The sequence below is a fragment of the Martes martes genome (genome assembly GCF_963455335.1).
Source record: "Martes martes genome assembly, chromosome: 8".
Taxonomy (NCBI): Eukaryota; Metazoa; Chordata; class Mammalia; order Carnivora; family Mustelidae; genus Martes; species Martes martes.
Genome location: NC_137895.1, coordinates 51139377 through 51159587, shown reverse-complemented (window position 1 = coordinate 51159587; position 20211 = coordinate 51139377). Strand labels below are relative to the sequence as shown.

At 37.9% G+C, this 20211-nt stretch overlaps 1 protein-coding gene across 1 annotated transcript in view; it reads right to left on the bottom strand.

The window, feature by feature from the left end:
- WIF1 (WNT inhibitory factor 1) overlaps positions 1-7620 on the bottom strand; it is a 68468-nt gene extending 60848 nt beyond the window's left edge. The window contains exons 1-2 of the mRNA XM_080812439.1: positions 7098-7620; positions 6251-6390 (exon numbers count right to left, since the gene is read on the bottom strand). Coding sequence (XP_080668565.1) covers positions 6251-6390; positions 7098-7245 — 288 coding nt within the window. The 5' untranslated portion in view covers positions 7246-7620. The remainder of the gene's footprint in view (positions 1-6250; positions 6391-7097) is intronic.
- Positions 7621-20211: the final 12591 nt, after the last annotated feature.

The window sequence follows — 20211 nt, the reverse complement described above, 5'->3', positions numbered from 1 at the left end:
TGAAGAACATTTTCACTAAACTCTTAATCCCCAAACTTTTTCTCTCACAACACATCAGGGACATTCAAGGGAAATGAGTTTAATCCAAAGCAAAATGCTTTACTGAATATCATTCCTTTCCACTTCACCACGACAATTTAAAAGATTTTTATTTCTGCAAGGATTCTAAAGTCAAGAATAAACGTAGAGGATAGTGGTGAAGGGCTTGTTTACATGCTTTTATACCACTGTGTAAGGAAGACCTAGCAGAGTTTACATTTGTGCCATGTAAATCGCTATAGAACCAGATGTGGATTACAAGGTACCTTGTAACTCATCTCCTCTAAGCAATAAAGGCTTTTTTTTTTTTTTTTCTGGCAAAAGTTTGAGAAACTTACTGCTGTTTTCTATCAGCACATACAACAGATGGCTGGCACATGCCTGCTTTGCTAAATGAAATGGGCTCTCTGCAGAATTACTCTTTGATCCCTAGTGGCATGTCCACAACACCACAATGCAAAATACCACAGCCTAGCAGAATCTAAACATTAAAAGCTTAAAGCTGTGTTTTTGATATGAGTACCTTCTGAAAAAAATCATGCCCACAGTATGTAAACATATTCACATTCCCACTTTGAAACCATGGACCAGGGGTCAAAAACCGAGGCATTTCCTCCACTGGGTGACAAAAAAAAAAAACCACTGCAAAGGTATGATGGCAAACCCCAGGAGCAGGAGAGTATCCAACCACTTGGATTGTAACTATCAAAATGATCGTTAACTCCATTAGGGAAAAAATGTGAACACTACACGTTAAGGCACTTATATACTAATAATCAGTGTTACCATAACTTATGGAATTAGAAGAGGATAGTTAAGGTATTTGGCAGTCCTTTGAAGAGGGAGAGGAAGTATCTGAGTTAAAATTCACTTCTCTGTTGCCTTTCTTTCATTTTTGTCAAGGGGAGAAAAGAAGGAAAGAAACATGTTCATACAAGTCTCCTTTCCTCAACCAGTTCAATGGGAAATTTGAGACCACAAACTATGGCTAGTTTAATGGGACCAGTGTGACATTGTATCAAACACTATATTGCAAAAACAAGCTATCTGGAGCTTTAGGGGCATTTAAATGACAGAATTAGATTATCTAGTTCACATTACAGAAAGATGTCAGGAGAAGGATTCCACTTTTTTAAAAAAATCGCAAAAATATGAGTCAATTCTCCGGAAAATGATTTGTTTTTGACTGTTCTTTTGCCAACAGTACCTTCCTCAGTTTAAAGCTAAATTTGGGTGCTGCTGGCTGGAATCATTCACAAAGACACCACTATCCAGGTAAAGTTCTTGAGCTTTCCTTATACTTGATCTTGTGTTATTATTGTTCTTGCTTCTGGCAGTTTGAAATAATTTGAGAAGTTTTTTAATTGATAGGGAGCTACTAAGGGTTATAAACACATTTCTACTCCTTATATATTGATAAATATTGCACTCACTGTGCTGTATCTTCAGCATATGCAGTATTTTGTTTTCTATGGTGATACATAACACATTTCTACAGTTTAACTCAATAATCAATTCTTCGAACATATACATGTGACCCCCTACTTCCCAGGACAGCAGACAAAATTCTCCTCTTCCCTTCCTGTATCCACAATACCACTTTACAGTTTTGTTTTTAAACATCCTGCAATTGAGAAAAATGAGGCTCTATCACTGACTTCTAGTGGTTATAAGAATTGTGACCATCATACATGATAACAAGCTTACTTTAAATCTGGACCTGTTGTTACAGATGGTTAGAGCTTGCTTGGTAACCCATGTGGTAGGCTGGAATTTAATACTGGCTAGCTACCTTCACCCAGAGAATTTCTATTCCATACACACCAATTTCACCCCAACCCTTACCAAACATCTCAGAAATCCAGGCATTTGGTCACAAGGAGGGTGGAAAACTAGTACAAATGGCTCAGCATAAATCCATCACCATGGCTTAAAAAAAAAAAAAAGCCAACATAAAAAGATGCCCAATTAACTGGGTACTAGATTCATAGTATCTCAGCATCTACATGCAGGTGATAGAATATATTACAGTTACTAAAATCAAGTCTAAATGATCTTTATAAATAAAAATATATACATATGATCTATAGGAACAAAAAATTTTGGCCTTGAACCAAATTGGTTCATATGGAAATCAGCAGCGGTGTCCTAATATTAGAATTCAGATTTGTCTAACAAAACTTCTCATTAAAGTTTTATTTGAAAACCATTAGTTTTAGAAAGGGTTATTTTCCAAATAAAATGTTTAATTAGTGCATCATTTAGAAAACCAAAATGGTCACTCATGGCCCCTATCTGTCCCAAGTTTAGAGAAAAATTAGAATAAGGAATGCCTCATTGAAAAATATCAACTATTAAAAGTTATATACAGCAATAAAGGGTATTTTCCCTTAATTACTAAAAATCTTTTAAGCCTAAACCTCTTTAATAGAAATTCTTCTCTGATCTAAAGGCCTTGAGAAAGGGCATGTCAGAAAATGAGTATTTTAAATGGGAGATAAAGTAGAGACAGGGTTTTCCATGGAAAATGAGGATTTCAGTGAAAGAGGTCAGGTCATCTAGTTTCAGATAGGAAAGCCTTCCTAGGCAGATTTTTAGGGATCTTGAAAGAAACTGGTGAGAATCAGATAAGCATTAGTGAATTATTTGGGCTCCATAGTTATGATCCAGTCATGAAAACCGTTTGTTTTACCATTTGGTTGAGTGATGTATGGTATAAAAATGATACCAGATAATAAATACAAATAAACTATTTATAATGTGGAACATCATGCAAGTTTAAACTCTAAAGTATAGCTTTTTGCACATATTTAATGTAAAATAGTTTTTGAAATTATAAATCAATACACACTACTCATTGTGGAAAAAATAAAAATGTAATATACACAGATGTAACTAATTGACACCTTGGAGAATCAGAGGTTACAGGCTGAAGATACAGGGTATCAAGTGCAATATTTACCAATATGTAAGGAACATTAATGTGTTCATAACCCTTCCTAGTTCCCTATCACTTAAAAACCTCTAATACATCAGCTGTTTATTCCTATGTTTGCCTATGCATTTTGTAATGGAATCAAGCAGAATATACTGTGATAGGCTGTTGACCTAATCTGTCATGAATATGTTTCTATGGTATTGAGTAGATGTCTAGAATATTCTTTTTTTTTTAATGTCTAGAATACTCTTCTTAATGCTTCATTGTATTCTCCTGCCACTGTCACTGGACTTCTAAATTCTATCTATTTTTACTTTTATAAATAGCACAATATGAGGAAGAGTCTTGCACAGAAATTTTTATTAATATCCATAATGATTTCTTTAGGATAAATCTCTGGAAGAAAAATTTCCCAGTCAAAAGATGTCTAGCAAGCTTTTTGCTATCAGAATCAAATAGCCTTGCAAAAAGTCTAACGGGGGCATCAGCCACATATAATAAGCAGGCCCCATTCTCAAAAACATACATACTCAAAACACTCAAAACACTCTTAAAAACCTGACTAACTTGATGTGGGGAAATGAATCGCACTGTAATTTTTATTTGCATTTGTTTGAAGTAGAACATAAAAGTTCTTTCAAATGGCCCCAAGAATACTTTGGGTTAATGGACTAATAATTTATTGGAAAGAGGTAACACCTACTGCCTCTAGGTCTTCAAAACTAATGTCAGTTTAACTTTCTCCACGTGCTGCCAGAACACTTTTATATTAAGTTTAAAATTTTGTTAATCAGCTGTGTGTTTTTGCTTGTGTTGAAATCCTAAATGTTAAATGATATTATTTGGATGAAATAACTAGATAATGGAATGAACTTTTCATTTTCCATGTAGTTGTTTTGATGTGGTTTGGCTTTAGCCAGAGATGCCTTTCAAAATACTTAATTGGCATTGAAGTGAGTATTTTTCTCATCTTCAAAATTTCCATGCATTTCAAAAATTATGCTGCTGGAGTCACATAACTTTATTGGCTAAAATAAATAAAATTTAAATAATACTTTAAAATGTCCTGCTATTTGGTAATATTGTGTAGATCCTGCCCACCTCACTTACCCTCCCAGCTCATTAAAACAGACCCCAAAGTTCATGTAGTTACCTGTGGTAACCTAACCAGAGCAGACTGAACGTAAAAAGCAAGATAACTGAGGTGTTAACATTGCCCTGTGTATTGAGATAATCCACAGAGGCAATCAACACCTAAACAAGAGAGAAAAAGATGCTAGAAGCTTCATCTCCAAGCCAGTTCCAGTATCTTCTCTAATCCTTTACAAGGGACATTCCTGAGATTGATTCGTGATTCATTTTATACTCAACAATATTTCAGTGCTTGCAAACACGTACTATGCTATAAAGCGACAGGGGAGATGACATGATATTTAAGGCTTTGCTTCAAATTCCATTCTCCAGAAGACAAATGCATATGAGAAAGAAAGAAATAAGAACTGTTGACATTTTCTGTTGCTCCTACAGTTACCAAAACTTTTCAGTCAGGAAGGGGTGTAAGTTAAGCTATTGTCTAATGATTCTCATAAATTCATAAAAGTGTAGGTAAAGGAAATATGCTTTTCAAAACAGAATTAATATTGATTTCATCTGCCAAGTGATTAAACGCAGATAGATTCAGGTGAAAAGAAATGAGATGGGAAAAGACTGTTCATGTTTGTTTGTTTTTTTTAAAGAATTTATTTATTTGACAGAGATTACAAGTAGGCAGAGAGGCAGGCAGAGAGAGAGAGAGAGAGAGAGAGAGGAGGAAGCAGGCTTCCTGCTGAGCAGAGAGCCCGATGTGGAACTCAATCCCAGGACCCTGAGATCATGACCTGAGCTGAAGACAGAGGCTTAACCCACTGAGCCACCCAGGCGCCCCTGTTCATGTTTTATTACTGATTTCGCACTATTCCAAAATCAATTGTCCATAAAGTATGAAAAGGCAATTATAAGAAGAAAAGGAATAATCTTTAGAGCAATAGAAGCCTCAGTGATCTTATCTACCAAATGGGGGTATTAGAATAAATGACTTTTCTGTTATGAACCTCAGTGGAACCAAAACATCTATTTCTTTTTTTATAACATGGAAATGTTGATGGGTCTAGATTTGGTTTATTTTAGAAAAAAAATGAGAGAACAGACCTGAAGGGAAAAACACATTTAAAATGGTCATGGTCACACCCAAAATATAACAGATAATTAGAGGGACCCAAAGTGGCTTCTTAATTCAAAATAATTACTTTTTATAAAGTGTTTTCTGGATCACATTCTTCATGAAAATAGCCATTTAAGTAAATTTAGAATAAAAAAAGTCCTCAAAATATTTTAATTATAATTACAATGATTTACATAGTGGACACATTTTACCAGATCATGACCAAAAGAAGTTATTACTTACTATTTGTCCCCTAGAGTAAATTCTCCAACTGCACAAAAGAAATTAAACTCACATAATATTTATCCTTCTTTTCTTTCCAAAATTAGAGGTCATTTATGCATTACTGGGACTGTACAAAAGGTAACATACAAAGGATGGTAATGTACTAAGAAATAAAAGAAGTATTTCTTCATAAAAATATATTGCAGTTTTCTTTTTGCATACGAAAGTATTTTAAATGGTACTTAAAAAATCAATAGCCTGCAATATTTTACAAATGCTCTTACAGACACTTTTTGAGGCTGTGAACTTCAACCAGAAATATGTAGCATTTACATTGTTCCAGTGAATAACATTCAGAATTTTTTTTCAAATCACAATGTCAAAAATATTCACAGAGTTTAAAATTTGTTGTAAAATACAAATAATGTCAAAAGTGATTGGCATATACTACAGCAAAGAGTCTTTTAGATATTATGTGTTTTTTGTTTTTTTCCATATGTTTTACATATATTATTCTAGCATAGATATTATGTTAAATTTTAATGTCAATGATCATAGAAAGAAGTGGCGTTGGTATTTGTGTCTAGCAGACTGAAGACATGGAGTCATATCAAAATAGCAAGCTTAGGAACACTGCTTACCTTTTTCCTTTGGGAATCTTTATGTGACACGTTTAAATAAGCAGGAGTTAATTCTTTATTTGCTTTGGAGATCACATGAGAAATCACTCTTAATGGTTGTAAAAATGTATCAGCCTACACACTGCACAGTATTATTTCTACCTGCCATCAAGCAGTGGAGATATTAAAAGGTAATTTTCTGCCCCCTTCCTGGTTATCAGTACTTACCTGCCCCGCAGCTTGCCAAGTAAAATTCATGGAATGGATATTGACAGGAATAGCTGGCATTCTCTGTTGGGCTTTTCTGAAATCATGTGTAAAAGGGGCCATTTTCCCTTCGGAAACAATCAAGATATCTTCTTCAAATCCTGGTTTAAAACAAAACAAAACAAAACAAAATAAAACAAAACCATCAAACTGGGCAGACTTAAAAGAATCCAAACCAGAAAACGCACGCAAAAAGAACACTAAAGAATTGGTATGGGCCACGTCTATACACAAAGCACCTGTCTAGGTACCCACTAATTTTCCTCCGTATGTGATAAGAACAGTGCCAACAGACACATGGTTTCAGGAAACGGAGTGGACATACAGTCACCGGGTGCGACTAAACGCGGGGTCCACCCCAAAACACAGGGTTGTAGAAACTAGCAACAGCATGATCAGAACAACTACATCAGCTTAGGTCTCTGGAGACAGAAGTTCATACGCTTTCAGGTGGAAAAGAGCTGATTAAAAGGTGGAGGGGAGCAACCTTCCTTGGAAATTAAGTTGTTTTTTTTTTAAGATTTTATTTATTTATTTGACAGACAGAGATCACAAGTAGGCAGAGAGGCAGGCAGAGAGAGAGAGAGGAGGAAGCAGGTTCCCTGCTGAGCAGAGAGCCCGATATGGGGCTCGATCCCAGAACCCTGGGATCATGACCCGAGCCGAAGGCAGAGGCTTCAACCCACTGAGCCACCCAGGTGCCCCTAAGTTTTAAAAACACACTTAAATGCATACATCTCCCCTTTAACAGAAGCGCTGCAGAGAGCGGAGACGCAGGTAGGGAAGGCAGCGGGCGCGGGAGCCTTACCTATGAGAACTCTCGCCTGGCGAGCATCGATCCACAGGTACAGGCTCTCCTCCCGCGGCTGCCCGACCTCCGCCCGCAGCACCAGCAGGCACGGGAGGATGCTCCACAGCCGGAGCGCGGCGGCGGGGAAGGCGCTTCTCCCGGCCATGCTCCTCCGGACCTCCCTCCCGGTGGCTCTCGCCGCTCAACCTCCTTCTGCCTCACCTACCCAGCCTGCGGCCGCGAAGTCCTCCCTCAGCCGAAGCTGCGCCCGCTTAGACGGCCGGGCGTGCAGCCCACTGGCTCCGGTGCGAGAGAGCCCGCGAGAGCCTGCAGGGGAGGTGGGAGGGGAGAGCCGGCGCCGGCGGGGAGGCGGAGGGGGCGCGGGAGGGAGCGGGGACGGCGGAGACGCAAGACTGGCAAAGCAGGAGATGCCAGCAGGCGCGGCGACGCCAACAGCCCCAGGGTTAAATACAGCCCGAGAGGGAAGAGCGGGAAGGGAGGGCGCGAGTGAGGTGCGAGCGAGGAGAGGCGCGGCTCAGTCGGCCGCCGCTGGGGGGCGCTAGGGGGCGCGCGCGCGCGCGGGCGGGCGGCGCGGGACCCTCGGAGGCCGCGTCCACGCCGCGGGGCGCGGGTGCGAGCGCGCGCGGAGGGGGCGCGTGGTGTAGGCGGTTGCCAAGCCCGGCGTGGGGAGGGGCCCCTGGGACGTCCCTCGCCTCTGCCTCCTACTTGGCGAGGCGTGGTCTGGGGGGGAACCCGGAGAAGTGACAGGCATGGCTTGAGTGAGCGCTGAGGACAGTGATGATAATGCTGATGACGACGACAACGACTTCCAACCCCATGCCGGTGCCGAAAGAAGGCGCGTATTCCTTCACTTCTCCCTTTCCGCGCCTCTCGTTTCTCTCTGAGCAACTCAACGCTGATACTTGGCGCATTCCCATCCGTGTAAAACCCGACCTGCGGTCCTGGGGTGCCCTCGATGGCAGGCGCTGGACTTGGCTCGGCGCGCAGGGCTTCCATTCCGCACAGACAGCGAAGAGGGTGCTTTCACAGCTCGGGGAGGCTCTTCTCCCTGCTCACCCGGCGGCGCCAGGAAGAGTTCCCCTGGACGCTGGTTGACTGGCGTACCTGATGCTGTCGGGGGTAGGACTCTTTAATATTTGCTGAGGTTTCCAGAAACTTGGAGGCACGCGCGGTGGTACTGAAATCACAGGCTCTTGGGGGCAGGACCAAGGTTCTGGCCTTGTCTATGGGAAGAGTAGTTGGCTGGCAGTGGGCTGTAGTCTAACAGAGCCACCCGACCTCAGCAAAAGGTACTTAACTTGCCCCCTGCTTAATCCCTTGGCTATGCAAAGAAAATGGAAGCAAAAGGTTAAAAAACAAAAACAAAAGCAATACTTAGAAAGATTTCAGACTCAGAAAAAGGTTGTTTACTTCTCTTTGTTCTTTAGCACCCAGATGCTGCGACAAATGTCCAAGGATCTGGGTGCTAAAGAACAAACAGAAGTACTGTTATTATTTCCATTTTACTGTTGGGAAGCACGGTTCCCAAAAGCCCAGCAAGTTGCTTGTGTTACCCAGCTGGTAAGGGGACAGAATCAGGGTTCAAATCCAAGCACCCTGATTTAAGAGTCCATTCTTTTAGTCACTACACTTCGTACTGAGAAGTAAATCATAATAAGGTCCCAAGCCTCACAGAGATTCTTTCTTTGAAATAAATATATTTACCTCTTTTCAAACATTTTATTAATTTTGAATTCATTTCAGTAACTATTCCTTTATATAGTGTATTCACATACGTTAGGCAACCTTTAGAGCCCTTTTACATTTCAATGCCAATTGTCTCCCAATTAAAGATAATTTCAAAACATAATAGACATTTACTTTGATTCCCCTAAGTGTGGTCTTAATTGAAACTTTTTTCCCTTAGCCGTGCTCAAACCCCTATGGCTCTTGGTGCAAGGACGCCCTCTACAGGCTGTTATAATCAAATACTAAGTAGGAAATACTCATAAAATGCACTTTTCAGTAGAGAAAAAGAGGGGCTAAATTCTCTCCTCATTCAACTTCCTCTGGGTAACGTCCGCTCTATTCACTTCTCCTTAGCAGTGGACACTTACAAAAAGTTAGATTAATTATAGTTAGAAAAGCATACTATTTTTAAAAATCTTGGACTTTAACTCCTTGGATTTTAAAAGGAAGGAAAGAACATATGGTATACACCAGTCAGCTATTTCCAAGGGTAACAGGGTGTATCTTTTTTGGGGGGGAGGGCTACCTAAGACCTAAATCAGGCTTGACTCTCTGTTGTTAAGGAGCAAAATGGCTTTTTCATTTAGAATGTGCTCATGTTTCCAGTTTCTGTATTAAAGGTAAGAATATTTATTTGCAAATGATAAAAATTTGGAAATAATGTGCCAGGTAGTATTACAAATCAACCTCATTCAGTATGAAAATTCTACCATTTATTGGATGGCTCAGTGGGTAGAATTTATAGTTGAGAGACCTAACATTACCTCATCTAGGTGATCAAGGTCAACATTAACCAGGATAGGTCATATTGATAATATGTGTACCCTTGGTATGTTTTGAGAATGGCACTTCATCTCTGTGGCCTTCTCCTGAAAACCCATAACTTCTGTTTAATAGTGAGAAAAATATCAGAAAAAAGAAGCTGAAGGATATTTTGAAAAATACCTGAACGATAGATAATCCTTGAAACTGTCAAGGTCATCAAAAACAAGGAAAATCTATGAAACTGCTCCAGTCAAAAGGAGACTAAGGACACACGAAAACTAAATATAATGTGGAATCCCAGATGGGATCCTGGAACAGAAAAAGGATATCAGATAAAATTAAAGAAATCTGAATAAATTAATATTAATGTATCAATATTGGCTCCTTAATTGTAACAATCTACTGTACTAGTATAAGGGGAACGTGGGTATGAGGGTAGACAAGAGCTCTCTAAACTATCTTTGCCATTTTTCTGTAAATCTAAAACTATTTTAAAAAATAAAGTTTATTTTGAAAAGAAAATGTAAAGACCTCAGGACATCCCAAAAGATTTGGCTAGCTGACATTGAAAATCAGAAGATTTCTCATAAAATTTGGATTTCTGGCTTCTCCAGACTTTTCCAGGCTTCTCATGACTTCTTCAAAGAAAATTTAGAGATCTGGCAATATTCCTCCCTTACAAGGAGACGTGTGTGAGTGGTGGTGTGAGTCGTGGCTGCCATTCAAATGGGCCTCCGCTTCTGACAGTTCTAACACTCTTCTGTTGAGCCTGCTTCACTCATTTACTTGACTTGCTGGGCTTCTGTAGGGTTCTGAGTTTGCTACTCTTGGACTAGAGGAGAGGCTATGGAACAGAGGGGGAAGGTGTCTGAGGGGGCTGAAAGCAGCACTCATCCTAGAAGTGCTATTGTATGGGAACAGGGGCAAAGCCTGCTATAGAGAAGGATCTTGTCAGTACCCAGCCACCCACTTGCCAGGCAGGTGGACTTTCTGCTGCCCACTCTGCCCCGTTGCCTCAACCAGAGCTCCAGGTGTTGGCACTGAGACTGGGGCATATCAGCTGCATCCTGAAGTGTGTTTGGAGAAGGAGGGGAGCCAGCACACCTGTAGGACCCTGATATGGAAAGGGAACCACAGATAGTAAGTGAATAGAGCGAGTGGCCAAGCATTATTTTTATTAGCAGTCCTGTTTTTTAAAAAAAGTTTATATGTATATATGTGTATCTTTGTATGATGCACAGAAAATGTCTAAAAGGTTACATACCAAAATACTCCCAGGGGTTGTTGATAGGGATTGGAACTGGGTTTGGGGCATGATTTTTCACTTGATGCACACATTTCCTGATTTAAAAAAAAAAAAAATGAGCAAATGCTCTTGTGATTAAAAGCATTTTTAAGAAAGGAGAAAGGTCTTTTCTTCCCTGCCTCAGTCAGTTTCTCCTAAAGTAGGCAGCTGTCACCACCTTAGGCCAACACTTCTTGCTATGCTGCTTGCATACTTTATCACTTCAGAACTGTACATCACAACACATGACAGCTCATTACTGAGGCACAGCACAGCCTGAGCATTCCTCATAGTTCCATGCAACACTCTTGCTCTTCTTCCCTCACATAAAGGCATTGCTAAGCAACCCAGCATATCTTGTCTTCCACAAACCATATCCATTATTCCTGTTCATACAGGCTCTTTCATCTCTGTGACATTTAACAGCTATTATTTTGTTTGTGATCGGGGAAAAGAGGAAAACAATTTTATTGTCCAATATTAGAGGAATGAGAAACAAATTAGAACACTTTCATAGCATGAAATATTATTGAAGCATTAAAATTGATGTCGTGACATAGATGTTCAATCATGAAACTGGCATCACAATCAAGATAACGTACATTATCCATCACTCCAAAAGTTTAACCAAATCATACACTTTAAATATGTGCAGTTTATTATGTTGACTAGATTTCATTAAATCTGCTTAAAAATTTTTTAAAGAAATAAAAATAATTGGTGTTTCACCAGGATACAGAAGGCACCAACAATAAGAGGAAAAAATTGATAAATTGAACCATATTAAAATTAAGAATTTCTTTTATCAAAAGATAGCATGGAGAGTGAAAAGACAAGCCACAGAGTGGAGAAGATACTTGGATGTATAGGATTCTTACCCAGAATATATAAAGAATGTCTACAAATCCATAAGAGAAAGGAGAAACAATCCAGTAGAAAATGGGCAAAAGATGGGAACAGGCACTTCACAAAAGCACATACTTACATGCCCAATTAACATATGAAAAACAGCCCAACATCACAAACCATCAGAGAAATGTGAATTAAAACCACAGTGGGAAACCAATTCACACTCCTCAGAATGCTTAAAATGAAAAAAGAAAGATTATGTAAAGTTAAAATGAAAAAAGAAAGATTATGTAAAGTTGATGAGGATGTAAACACACTGCTGGGAAAGGATAAATTGATACAATCATTTTGAACAGTTTATTTTTTTTAGGATTTTTATTTGACAGAGAGAGACACAATGAGAGAGGGAATACAAGCAGGGGGAGTGGGAGAAGGGGGAGCAGGCTTTCTGCTGAGCAGGGAGCCGATGCCGGGATGGATCCCAGGCCGCTGGGATGACACAATCATTTTGGAAAACCATTTGAAAATACTACAAAAGCTCAACTTAGCAATACCACTCTTAGAGATAAGCCTAGCCAAAAAGAAAAAAAAAAAAAAAAAAAAAGGAGGGGGTATATATGGGTATATATGTGTCCAAAGACTGTAACAGCACTATTTATCTTGGTCCCCAAATGGAAATAACTCAAATGCCAATTGGCAGTGGAATAAGTTAATAAATTATTATTATTTGTACATGAAATACTACACAGCAGTGAGAATATACAAATACAATTACACACAGCGTGGATGAATCTTGCAGACATCATCTTGTGCTAAATAATCCAAAAAGGTACATACTGGATGATGCCATCTACTAAAAATTCAAAAATAGGAAAAACTAATGCATGATATTAGAAGTCAAGATAGTGAAAGGATTACCTTTGGAAGGTGGTAATGATGGGAAGGGGATATAAAAGGGGCTTTGAGATGCTGATTATATTTTTGTTTCTTGATCCAGATGTTAGATACATGGGAATGTTTATTTGGTGAAAACTCATTAAGTTGCACACTTACGATTGTGCACTTTTTAATGTATGTTATGTTTTAATAAACTATTAATTAAAAATTGTTATACCATATAAAAAACAAAATCATAAAAGATCTAGTAGAACACATAGATGAATGTGTTTATAAGCTTAGAAGGGGAAGACCTTTTTATAAGCAAGATACTTGAAAGGTATAAAAGAAAAGATACATAAATTTGACTTTAAAAAGTATTTTTTTAAAAAAGTATTTTAAATAGTTATGTCAAGGTTCCTGAGGTATTTGTTCCCTGGACAGCCTGAACATGGTACATTTTCTTTCCACTCATGGGAATAACCAAAATCAAACAATGCCAGATTGTGTGACTGGCTTCCTTCAGGTAAAATACCAAATAGCATTTGTACTAACCTTGAAAAGTACTCACTTGTGAATTTTTATTTTTTTTTTAAGATTTTATTTATTTAGGAGAGAAAGTAAGCAAGAGAAAAAGCATTAGTAGGGGGAGGGGCAAAAGGAGGGGTAGAGAGAGAGGGAAAAGCAGACTCCCCTGCTCAGCAGGGAGCCCAATGACGAGCTCAATCCCAGAACCCTGGGATCATGACATGAACCAAAGGCAGACACTTAACCAACTGAGCCGCCTAAGTGCCCCACTTGTGGATTTTTAAAAAGACACGTTTAAAATTTCAAAGGAGATGAGCTAATTGTGAATGTAAGCCCTATTGAAGGGATAAAAACCGGGCGTAGTTATCACAAAACTGAAAGTTATTTTTGGGTAGACAAATCTCAATTTTGTCACTTTCGAGTTGACCAGGATCTCAGAGCCTGTTCAAAGCTAAACACACTCAGAACTGGGATTAATCAAAATGGTAATTTATTACCCTCTAGTATGTGGAATATATTTCTGGAGTCTAGAATACAAAAGTTAACGGTCTAAGATGTCCCTTTCCTAGCAAGAAGCTACCTGAAAAACTCTATTGGCAATCAATAGGTTGGTGAATGTTGATGTCAATGTTGAAAGTACTGGATGGTATGAGAGATACTTTATCTTGGGGAGTGAATCTCAGCCGCTACCAAGTAGGAGGCATTTTAGAAAGTTGTGGGGGTATTTCTGGTTGTTACAATGACTGTTGGGTACTTTGGGCTCCTATTGGGTTTAGGCCAGGGACAGTGCATTTCCTGTTATGCATGAGACAGGGGCACATATAAATTGTGCCACAGTCTACACATCTTTGAATTACCCCACTGGAGATTCGTGTAGACGAAAACCTTGTAAGTATGAATATAGTATCATGAAAACCCTTATAATTATCTGAAGCTAGGAATCTAGTTCTACTTCACATATAAACATACAGTTTTGTTTTGTTTTGTTTTTAAGAAGGCTCCACACAGGACTTGACCTCTTGACATTGAGACCTGAGTTGATATGAAGAGTCAGACCCTTAACAAACTGAGCCCCCCAGGCACCCCTACATATAAAGACACAGTTTTAAATACACAATGAATTTTCCAAAAATGCAACCACTAGGAACAGTAAGATTCTGTGAAAAATAAGATTGTGCTTTGTTTTGTTTGGATCTTTATCAAGAATTATTCACATTTTGGAAAAATCACATCACACCTCTGCTTTTTTCATTCTCCTCTACTTTGTATACATAATAGCTTCTGATTTTCTTACCTCCCATAAAACCAAACTCTTTCATAAAGTAGACACAAGCGTCCGATTACTTCACTAGGTCTAGAATAGTTGTGCTCAACTATTTCCATTTTAAATACATGTTATATTAGAATTGATTTTTTGCTTTGTTCATATATGTTAGAACATTATATTATTTGGAATTATATGTGTCAGAGTAGATAATATTATCTTGTATTCTATTTGAGGATAATAAGGGGGAAGTAACACAATATCTATTATAAAAAGGCAGCTCTGGGTTGCCAGACTCTAGGGGTTCCCAGGAAGGCTTAATGACAAAGGGGCTACATGAAGGAGTTTTTTTTGAGGGGCAACGGTAACTGCTCAGAATCTTTTTTTTTTTTTTCTTTTGAGAGAGAGAGAGAGAGAGCAAGAGAGAGAGAGAACCACTCACATTCCTAGAGCCCTTGGTGCAGGGTAGGTGCAGAGGGAGATGGAGAGAGAGAATTTCAAGCAGGATTCATGTCCAATGTGGAGCCCAAGGCAGGGCTCAACCTCCGGATGCTGAGATCATGACCAGAGCTGAAATTGAGTCAGATGCTTAACTGACTGAGCCACCCAGGCATCCCAACTATTCTGAATCTTGACTGTGGTAATGGTTACATGGCTGTTTGTGTTTGTCAAAATTTATAGAAATGTATGCCCCCAGAAGTGAGTTTTGCTGTATGTAAATTGTAAAATGTTTAAAAATGGGTAGGGGGGAGGAGAAAACACAAATAAAACACAGAAAATAAAACAATCAAAATGGTAACATTGATTTCCAGTGTTGACAATGACTGAAATAAGCCACAGAAATCCCTGATGACATTCATGCCTCCATAGTACAGGTTCCTGCCTCTTATGAGTGAAGTGTTCATTCACATTCTCATTCTCAGATATGTGGAGAGAAAAAAAATTCTTTTTTATAGTATTCATGGCAATGCACAAATTGCATCTCAACCAAAGCCTGCAAGTTATTGGCAGTTAAGATTAAAACCTAGCCACTTTAGGGGTGCCTGGGTGGCTCAGTGGGTTAAAGCTTCTGCCTTTGGCTCAGGTCATGATCCCAGGGTCCTGGGATCGAGCCCCATATCGGGCTCTCTGCTCAGCAGGAAGCCTGCTTCCTTCCTCTCTCTGCCTGTCTCTCTGCCTACTTGTGATCTCTGTCTGTCAAGTAAACAAATAAAATCTTCAAAAAAAACCCCAAAAAACAAAAATCTAGCCACTTTATTCTGGTGACCATTTACTACACCACATTGCCCCACTAGTTTATGTTAAAAAGGAAGAATACTGTGAATGCTTAAGCTTTTCCATTCATAGCCGGAATTATACCTCTAAAGTAAAATAAAATACCAGTATTCACATTATACTACCACCTAACTTTACTAAGAAGCAAAAATAAAATAAATTATTTTCTTAATAACATCACCACTTACATTCCTAGAAAAAAAAGTATACTGTAATGTCACTCCTGTTGACAGAAAATACAAGTCTCTTGTGTTTTTTTTTTTTAAAAGATTTTTATTTATTTATTTGACAGACAGATCACAAGCAGGCAGAGAGGCAGGCAGAGAGAGAGGAGGAAGCAGGCTCCCCGCCAAGCGGAGAGTCCGATGCGGGGCTCGATCCCAGGACCCTGGGATCATGACCTGAGCTGAAGGCAGAGGCTTTAACCCACTGAGCCACCCAGGCGCCCCTCTTGTGTTTTTTATAAGGTGTTTACAATAGGTCAGCGTTTTGGCTAGGGTGTTAAAGGTTTTTTGCCATTTATAGTATTTATTCTGCAGCCTTCTGAAACTGCTTGGGGAAATTTTAACATGTAGAAATGTTTAGCTCACTTATTGTAGGTGATTAAAATGGAGGAATATTATCTAATAAATGTCTTAATTTGGATTATATCCAAATAATAGGTGTCAAAATGATGCATTATTAGCTCTTCAAAAATTTTCTTGCCTATCATCTATTCAACCAATTAAGCTACATGAATCAGTAACAAGAATATAATAACATTTAATCATTAATTGATGCCTTTGCTAAGAATCTGTCATTCAAATTCAGTATGATTGCTTTAAAGAAGAACCAAGTAATTGTCACTTAATAAATTTACTTCATGATAACATTGGAATTGACTATGAATTCAGATGATTCAAAAATTTTAAAAATGTATTTATCGACTGTAAACTGAACAATGGATTTAAAGGCAAGACGAAGTTATTGATGTCCGCACTGTACGTGCTAGCATCTGTGACACATAATCAACCTTCAAGTGATACTACCATTTCATTCACTCATGATTAGATTTGCAATTATCCCCCCCATCATCAGTTTATTTATGTATTTATTAACATATGCTGTATTATTTGTTTCAGGGTACAGGTCTGTGATTCATCAGTCTTACACAATTCACAGCACTCATCATAGCACATACCCTCCCCAACATCCATCACCCAGCCACCCCATCCCTCCCACCCCCCTCCACTCTAGCAACCCTCAGTTTCCTGAGGTTGAGAGTCTCTTATAGTTTGTCTCCCTCTCTGGTTTTGTCTTGTTTCGTTTTTCCCTCCCTTCCCCTATGATCCCCTGTCTTGCTTCTCAAATTCCTCATATCAGTGAGATCATATGATAATTGTCTTTCTCTGATTCACTTATTTTGCTTAGCATAACACCCTCTAGTTCTATCCACGTTGTTGCAAATGGCAAGATTTCAGGGTTTTGGGGTTTTTTTTGATGGCTGCTAACTATCTATCTATCTATATATCATATATATCACATCTTCTTTATCCATTCATCTGTTGATGGATGTCTAGGCTCTTTTCATAGTTTGGCTATTGTCCTCCCTATCAGTTTAAAGCTGGTAGTTTCTAGAACATATCTAGGAGGGATGGAAGTGGAGGTAGAAATATAGATGAAATAAGAGTGGCTGTGAATAGATAGTTATTGAAACAGAAACTTCTGTAAGCTACAATGGTGTAACTCGTACTGGACTGATCCTCCCAGTGCATACAAGTAGAAAACTGGACAAAATTAAGAAATATCTGTTTTAAGATATTGAACAACAGGAAGTGCAAGTACAAAAACCCTAAAAAAGGAAACAAATTAAGGCTAAGTTTAAATTTAAAGTTAAAGTTAAATTTAACTAAAGCTCAATGATCACTCTGGTTTTTTTATGAAAGCACTTTCATGACTATGGAGCAGGGAGAGGAAATCCAAGTAAAGCTAGAAAGTCTCGGAAAAAAGCAGATATTGGGGGCACTGAAGCAGATGGAATTTGTGAAGCAAAGGGCTTAGAAGAGAGAATATATATATATAATAGAAGTACTACCTAAAGGTTAACCATGGGCCACAGATGTTAGAATGTGCAGTGTCGTCATCAATACATTCATCTTGCGTTCATCTCCATGGTTCAGCTTACAGCCAATAAAATACATTTTTTTTAAATCATTTGAATTCACACTCAGTTGCAATGTTCAGATATATATGTATCTTCATAGGAGTCCCCGGAATCTGTTGTGAATACGAGATTGAAATTTCATGGGGGACAATTATTTTATAAGGCTGATTATAAGGGAGTTCAGCTATAAGCTGAAAAATTTCCAGAGCTCACCCAGAGTAAGAAGATATTTGAGTTCCAACCACAAAAATGAAGAGACCTCACTGAACGCCTGAAGCACTTGGTAGAGAAGGATATTCCTTTAATGACTGGGTTAAACTAGCTCTAAAGAGTACAATAGATTCACCCTAACAAAGCTAAAAAACAGGATTCAAAAGGCTAAAGCTAATCTATAAGTAAGTTAACTCCCTTCAAAATAATATCTAACACTCTTCAAAGAAAAATTTAAAAATCTGGCATTCAAAACCTAGAATTTATAATGCCCAGCATCTAATAAAAAATTACTAGGCATGTGAAGAAGGAAGAAAAGGTAATACACAAACTATAAGGCAAATGAGTCAATAGAAAAAGATCAAGAAATGACAGAATTGTTGGAATTCATGGATAAAATCTTTCATGCACCTATTTTAAATATGCTCAAACTTTCAAAGAAAAACATGAATATAATGAAGAGATAGATGGGAGTTATAAAAAGGATACAATTGGAACTTGCACAGTTGCACACATAAAGAATATGATATCTGAAATAAAAAATTAACCGAATGGACTTATGAGCAGATAGTTTATTATAGAAGAAAAGATCAGTAAACTTGAAGACAGAATTAGAAACTAACTGAAACACTGAGAAGAAAAAAAATCTGAAAAAATATAGCCTCATTGATTTGTGGAACAGTATTAAGCAGACTTACATATATGTTACTGGAGTTCCAAACAGAGGGAGAAAGAGGAGGAGAAAACAATATTTGAAAAAAGAATGTTTGAAATATTTCCAAATTAGATGAAAACTACAAACTCATAGATCCAAGAGCCTCAACAAGCCCCAGGCAAGATAAACAAAGAAAACTACACCAAAGCACCATCTCAATCAAATTGCTGAAAACAGGTGATAAAGAGAAAAATCCTTAAAGCAGGCAAAGAGTAAAGAATACATTATTTAGAAAGGAATAAGCTTAAGACTTTTCTTTAGGAGCAATTCAAGCTAGAAAAAATGGATTTTACAGTGCTGAAAGAAAAAAAATTACAGCATAGAATTCTGTATTGATTGAAAACATCTTTCAATAACTTAAAAGAAATGAAAACTTTTTAAACAAAATCTGAAAAATTTGTCACTAGAAGATGTGCATTATAAAAAATATGAGAGGAAGATTATACCAGAAGAAAATCAGAAGCACTAAATATATGGATAAATATAAAATAATCTTATCTCTTTTTAAAATCTCATTAAAAATAACTGACTCTTTAAAGCCAAAATAACAATGCATGGTGAAGTTTATAATATGTAAAAGTAAAACATATCACAGCAATAGCACAAAGAATGAGAGGGAGGAAACAGAAGTATGTATGAAAGGTTCTTCATTATATGTAAATTGGTAAAATGCTATTTGAAAGTAGACTGCCGTAAGCTGAAGAAGAATGTTGTAAATCCTAGAAAAACACTAAAACAAAATAAAGAGGTATACTTATTAAACTAATAATGGAGATAAAGTAGAATACTAAAAAGTAATCTAAAAGAGGAGAAAAAGAATCTGGAACAGATGTAACAAATAGAAAATAAATAGCAAAATGGTAGACTTAAAGCTAACCATATTTTAAATTACATTAATTATAAGTGTCTAAATATTCTATTTAAATAGCAGAGATTGGGGGTGCCTGGGTGGTTCAGTCGTTGGGCATCTGCCTTTGGCTCAGGTCATGATCCCAGAGTCCTGGGATCGTGCCCCACATCTGGCTCTCTGCTTATTGGGAGGTCTGTGTCTCCCTTCCCACTCCCCCTGCTTGTGTTCCCTCTCTTGCTGTCTCTCTGTCAAATAAATAAATAAAATCTTAAAAAAAAATTAGAGATTGTCAGGTTAAATTTAAAGAAGGAAGACTCAGGAAAGCCACCAACACCCCCCCCCCCAAAAGTTTAAATATGAAGACTCAGGTAGGTTAAAAATAAAAAGATGGATAAAAATACATACCAAGGAAACACTGTTCATAAGAAATATGGAGAGGCTTTATTAATATCAGAGAAAATTGACTTCAGGACAAAAAATATTAGGAGAGATACTGTTGAAACTGGGTGGTAGATATATGGCAGTTCATAATACTATTATCTCTACTTATGTATATGCTTGACATTTTTTATAACAAAACATTAAAAGTTGAAAAAGGAGAAAACAAACTTTTTTTCTGTGTA